Source organism: Hordeum vulgare, chromosome 3H (genome assembly GCF_904849725.1).
Source record: "Hordeum vulgare subsp. vulgare chromosome 3H, MorexV3_pseudomolecules_assembly, whole genome shotgun sequence".
NCBI classification, from domain to species: Eukaryota; Viridiplantae; Streptophyta; class Magnoliopsida; order Poales; family Poaceae; genus Hordeum; species Hordeum vulgare.
This window is the reverse complement of record NC_058520.1, coordinates 462,670,240-462,674,906: the sequence shown is the minus strand read 5'-3', so window position 1 is coordinate 462,674,906 and position 4,667 is coordinate 462,670,240. Positions and strand designations below refer to the sequence as shown.

Here is a 4,667-nt window from a genome sequence, read left to right as displayed (position 1 = left end):
ACCCTGCAATCAAAGATCAGGCGCAGGATGCACACGACTTGCAACGGCTGTCAAGCACTGCCAGTGCTACACTGTCCTGCAAAGATGTTTCCGTCCTTGCCGGGTTAATCTACGGGTACAATAAGCAGTTCAGCAAAGAAGGGCTGAAGCGGGTCTTTGATTCAGACAATGCAGGCACAATAAGAAGCTGCAATCCAGCATCAGACGTAAATTTACGGCAAAACAGAGTCATGGAAAGATGTAGATTTTCATAATATAAACAGCTCAGTTCTTGGCCTTTTTCTAAACAACACTGTATAAACAATGACATACTGTACATAGCTTTTTTCAAGGATCTTCTCTTTTTGTTGTTCAGAGAGAACACCTACTTCTACAAGAATCATTTTTTCCTTTCGACGCATAGAGGGAGAGAAAGCATGTTAGCTGCAGAGTAGAGTGTGATCCATGCAAAGAGATAAAACGATCTATCGGTGGTAAAGATAAAAAGGAGGAACCGGAAACTAGCCTGGGTCCTTCTGCAAGATCAACATCAGACTGGCCACCTGCTAGGCTGCTAGCTTGCGAGGGTTGCCAACCGCAACAGAGTACAGCTGATGAGGAGCATAAAGAGAAGGCGGTAAATGAGAAAAGCCCTCACTCGAGCAAAAGAAGACGCACTGTTGCTGCTTATGGGAAAAATGCCATGGTCACAAAGCAAGTTTCACCCGAGCACTCATTCCGGCCTTTTGCTACAATTGGACAGGCACGGCAAATCTTGTGAACTGGACATGTACTCCCTCCCTTCGTTGCTTCTCCCGCAATTAACTTCTTTATTCTTGCCTTCTACTCATCAGCTTTCTCAGAATAATACGCCGCGCCAAGCTGGACCAAGGGAAGATGAGAAAACCCTGAGGAAATGACACCGCAAAACCTGAAAGGACAAAAGAAAACATGTTCATCTTTTATGAAACATGCTTTCAGCAAGCATCGTTGCGCCCGGCATAGAATTTAGAACAGTAGGATGCTGGTGTGTGACATCGGTGCGATTTAAAATGCAGGTACAAGCAACAGGGTTATCACCATTTTTTGAGCCGAAGCATACAGCCCTGGAAGAGATGAAGATATGGGTGAAGTGTTTATCGTATGACAGAACAAAAATTCAAGTTAGTTCAGTAGTTGTTTTCGTGGCAAAGTGTGGGCCACCATGCTGCTGGACGAACTGAACACTGATGAAGTGATGATGAATTAAACACCAGACCGACAAGCTATGCCAAAGCTTCTGTATCATTTGCTGGAGTTGTCACACCATTTCTTTTTCCAAAGTCTTGTTCTGCTGACCAGAAAACAAAAAGGACAAGGAAAAAAATGCTATTCTGCCTTTAAACTGTTGGGGCACATGCCTTGGTCATTTTACTGCTTACCATGTTTGTGTAATGTGTCTCATACTAACGAGCCACAGTTAACTAAACAGGCTGTAGAAGAGGAACACAACCCCTCAAACGCGCCTTGATTCCGCGCTTCATCTATGACATATTTGAGAGTCGTACCTAAGTTCAGACTGAAAAAAAATAGGCAGCTAACTTACAGAAAAGTGAGTTTCTTTGCTGTAAAAACCTTAAAGAAATCACCCACCAAAAAAAGGCTGAAGGAAAGCATCAAAACATCTCTGCGTTAGACGATTAGACCCCTTAACAAAATTTATGGCCCCTCCACAAGACCCAAGATCGCTAGAAACATTAGAAGGTGTGTCGAGTTATTAACATGACCAAATCAACAGGCCCACTGAGTCAACAAGATAAAGGGAAGAATATCAAAAGGCCATACTTCTCAAATATCCTAGATTGCCCTTTCACCATTATTATAGTTAAGCAGATAAAGAACACACTAAGACACTTTTAGCATGTTAAAAGACATGAATCTGGATGAAGGCAGCATTTGGTCTACGTAATCATATCACTTCTTTATAATTTGATACAAACATGGTCAATCGTTATCATGATTCACAAAGAAGGGTCCTACACGCATAGGTTTTGGTTCAGATGTTAAGTAACAAAGGTGCAAGTGGGATTTAACTGGCATGGGTAATTTGGACAATTTCGAAGGCTCTACTATCCTGCATGGAAAAGTTTGCAGAAAACCTGGCTTCTGTCTGTGGTCTATATAAGGCAGCTACAGTAGGCCCAAAAAACTCTCTAGATCTCAGCCCGGCAAGAGATTTGGAGCGTTCTTGCTCCTCCATCCATCATGATCTCCTGGGTAGCAATCTACCATGTTCTTGAAGCGACAACACCATTGTATGTAGCCATGATATTAGCCTACCTATCCATAAAATGGTGGAAGTTGTTCACTCCAGAGCAGTGCTCTGGGATCAACAAGTTCGTGGCCAACTTCTCCATCCCTCTTCTCTCTTTCCAGGTCATCTCCACAAACAATCCTTACGACATGAACCTCAAGCTCATATTCGCAGACATCCTACAGAAGTCGATCGCCTTGCTGGGATTTGCAGCCATATCTAGAGCATGTTGTGCGGAGAAGTTTGATTGGCTGATTACAGGTTTCTCTTTGTCGACACTGCCCAATACGCTGATTGTCGGTATCCCGTTGCTGAAAGGAATGTATGGCGATGAAGCTGTCAAGCTGATAAGTCAGATAGTTGTCCTACAGAGCCTAATTTGGTACACACTTCTTCTCTTTCTGCTTGAATTCCGAGCTGCCAAAGGAATAGCTGCCGCAGCATCATCTGAAATTGTAGGTAAGAACCTGAAATCTATTGAGGATTGGTGTATGAAGTCGTTTCTTCTGTACACAATCAAATTAGTCATGTTTTTATTGGAGATAAAGAATGCAAGGTGTTCTTTCGGCATTCATTTCTTTGTTTTCCTTCTTGAAAATGCATTCTTAATGTTGCTGTTATTTTCTGGGGACCTCCAGTGACATTAAACATTTCAGAAAGATAAAGAGTAATTTAAGTATTACAGATCATGAGGAAAAAAACGACTGTCCACTGTCTGGTGGTTTACAGTGGCATTTACTTTAGAACTTCTCTATAATGCAATTGATCTGTTATGCTATACATTTGCCTGAAACACTGAGATGATTTTTTCTGAATTATCCCATGGGCCATTGTCAAAGCTTCCAAACCTATCATGTGTCATCTACAGAAAGTAACTTCAACTTATTTTGTGAGTTTTTAACTATTTTATTTTTTTAAAGATGAGGAAGAACCAGGTACTCTAGGAGCTACACAACAGACATACCATGAGGGCCAGTCAAAAGGTGTATCAGCAAGATGTTCTAGGGGTTTCCACTTTTTGTTGGTGATTGGGATGAAGTTAGTGATGAATCCAAACATTTACGCATGCCTGATTGGTCTAATCTGGGCACTGATTAGCTTCAGGTATTAACATGTGTTTACCTGAATCGAATTTACATTCTCAAACTGGAATGCAGCAATTATCACACGTACCTAAATAACATCTCTTGTAGGTGGCAAATACAATTACCCTTGATCGTCAGTAACTCCATAAGGATACTCTCAGATGGAGGGCTGGGAATGGCAATGTTCAGCCTAGGTGTGAATTACACCGGCAAAATTAAAACCAGCATATATGAAGATAAACTCTGTAAAAACCAGTTACATAATCATAACTTCTAATTGCTTCTATTACAGGTCTTTTCACAGCTCTACAAACAAAAATTATAGCCTGCGGAACTAAGAAGATGCTACTGTCACTAAGCATCAGGTTCTTTCTAGGACCAGCATTGATGATGATCTCTTCCTATGCTGTTGGGATGCGTGGAATCTTGCTCAAGGTGGCCATTGTGCAAGTAAGGTTTTCTCCGATGTTCCTTTGACCTATGTGTGTGTGTGCGTGTCTGAAAATTCATAAATGCATGAACTTCAAAGACAAAAATTGTGCCTGATCTCTAAACCTTACACGCAGGCAGCATTACCTCAAGGAGTAGTGCCATTTGTATTTGCAAAGGAGTATAATGTGCATGCAGATATCCTAAGCACTGCGTAAGTTAATCTGCCACCATCCTAATGCAAACAAGAAGCAGCTTAGAATGGGACAACAAACTGATTATCCTCTTTTCCTGCAGGATAATTGTTGGTATGATGGTTGCAGTTCCTGCCGCCCTGGCTTACTACTTTGTTATCTAACCTATGAACACTTAAATCATAGCCACTCAAATATTTTTATTCGGACAAACAATAGCAGGGCGGTGTAATGTAAATGGTAAATTCAGCCATGGCCGCATGGGTGTGAATATTTTGCCAGGCTGTAAATATCTGTGCTGTGGACTTGGATCGTGTGGTGTGGTGACCCAACATACATATAAGATATATTTGTACTCGGCGACCGCATATTTGGGTTCCCAATGATTTCCATTCAGCGTGCTTTGTTTCTCACAAGCATTCTGTCGAACAGACGGCGCGCCTGTTCTTGAACTTTAAATGCTGCTTTTAGCCTTAAGAGCATTCTGCCGAACACATTGCCGGCGGACCTGAGCTGATATGCGGAAACGAACAGAGAAGAGGATCAGCTCATCCGATCAGGCAGCAGCACTATGTTAACGATGGGATTCAATGCAAATAGATCGAGCAAGGCGTACCATTTCCTGCTTCTTTGGCGCGGAGGCGAGAACGACATCCCTTTTTTTCTTTTTCAAGGAATCATAGATAG

At 41.9% G+C, this 4,667-nt stretch overlaps 1 protein-coding gene across 1 annotated transcript; it reads left to right on the top strand.

Annotated features, from left to right (window-relative positions):
- The first annotated feature begins 239 nt into the window (after positions 1–239).
- LOC123440174 (probable auxin efflux carrier component 8) lies at positions 240–4,337 on the top strand. Its single transcript, XM_045116747.1, has 6 exons — positions 240–2,731; positions 3,193–3,376; positions 3,466–3,551; positions 3,650–3,807; positions 3,924–4,000; positions 4,084–4,337. The coding sequence occupies exons 1-6, from the start codon at positions 2,224–2,226 to the stop codon at positions 4,142–4,144; spliced, it is 1,074 nt and encodes a 357-aa protein (XP_044972682.1). The 5' UTR covers positions 240–2,223; the 3' UTR covers positions 4,145–4,337.
- Positions 4,338–4,667: the final 330 nt, after the last annotated feature.

Bases quoted from the DNA above. Each gene is read 5' to 3' on its own strand.
- LOC123440174 (XM_045116747.1), top strand. From the start codon at position 2,224: ATGATCTCCTGGGTAGCAATCTACCATGTTCTTGAAGCGACAACACCA. The intron at 2,732-3,192 runs GTAAGAACCTGA...ATTTTTTTAAAG, and splicing joins AGCATCATCTGAAATTGTAG to ATGAGGAAGAACCAGGTACT. The intron at 3,808-3,923 runs GTAAGGTTTTCT...CCTTACACGCAG, and splicing joins TCAAGGTGGCCATTGTGCAA to GCAGCATTACCTCAAGGAGT.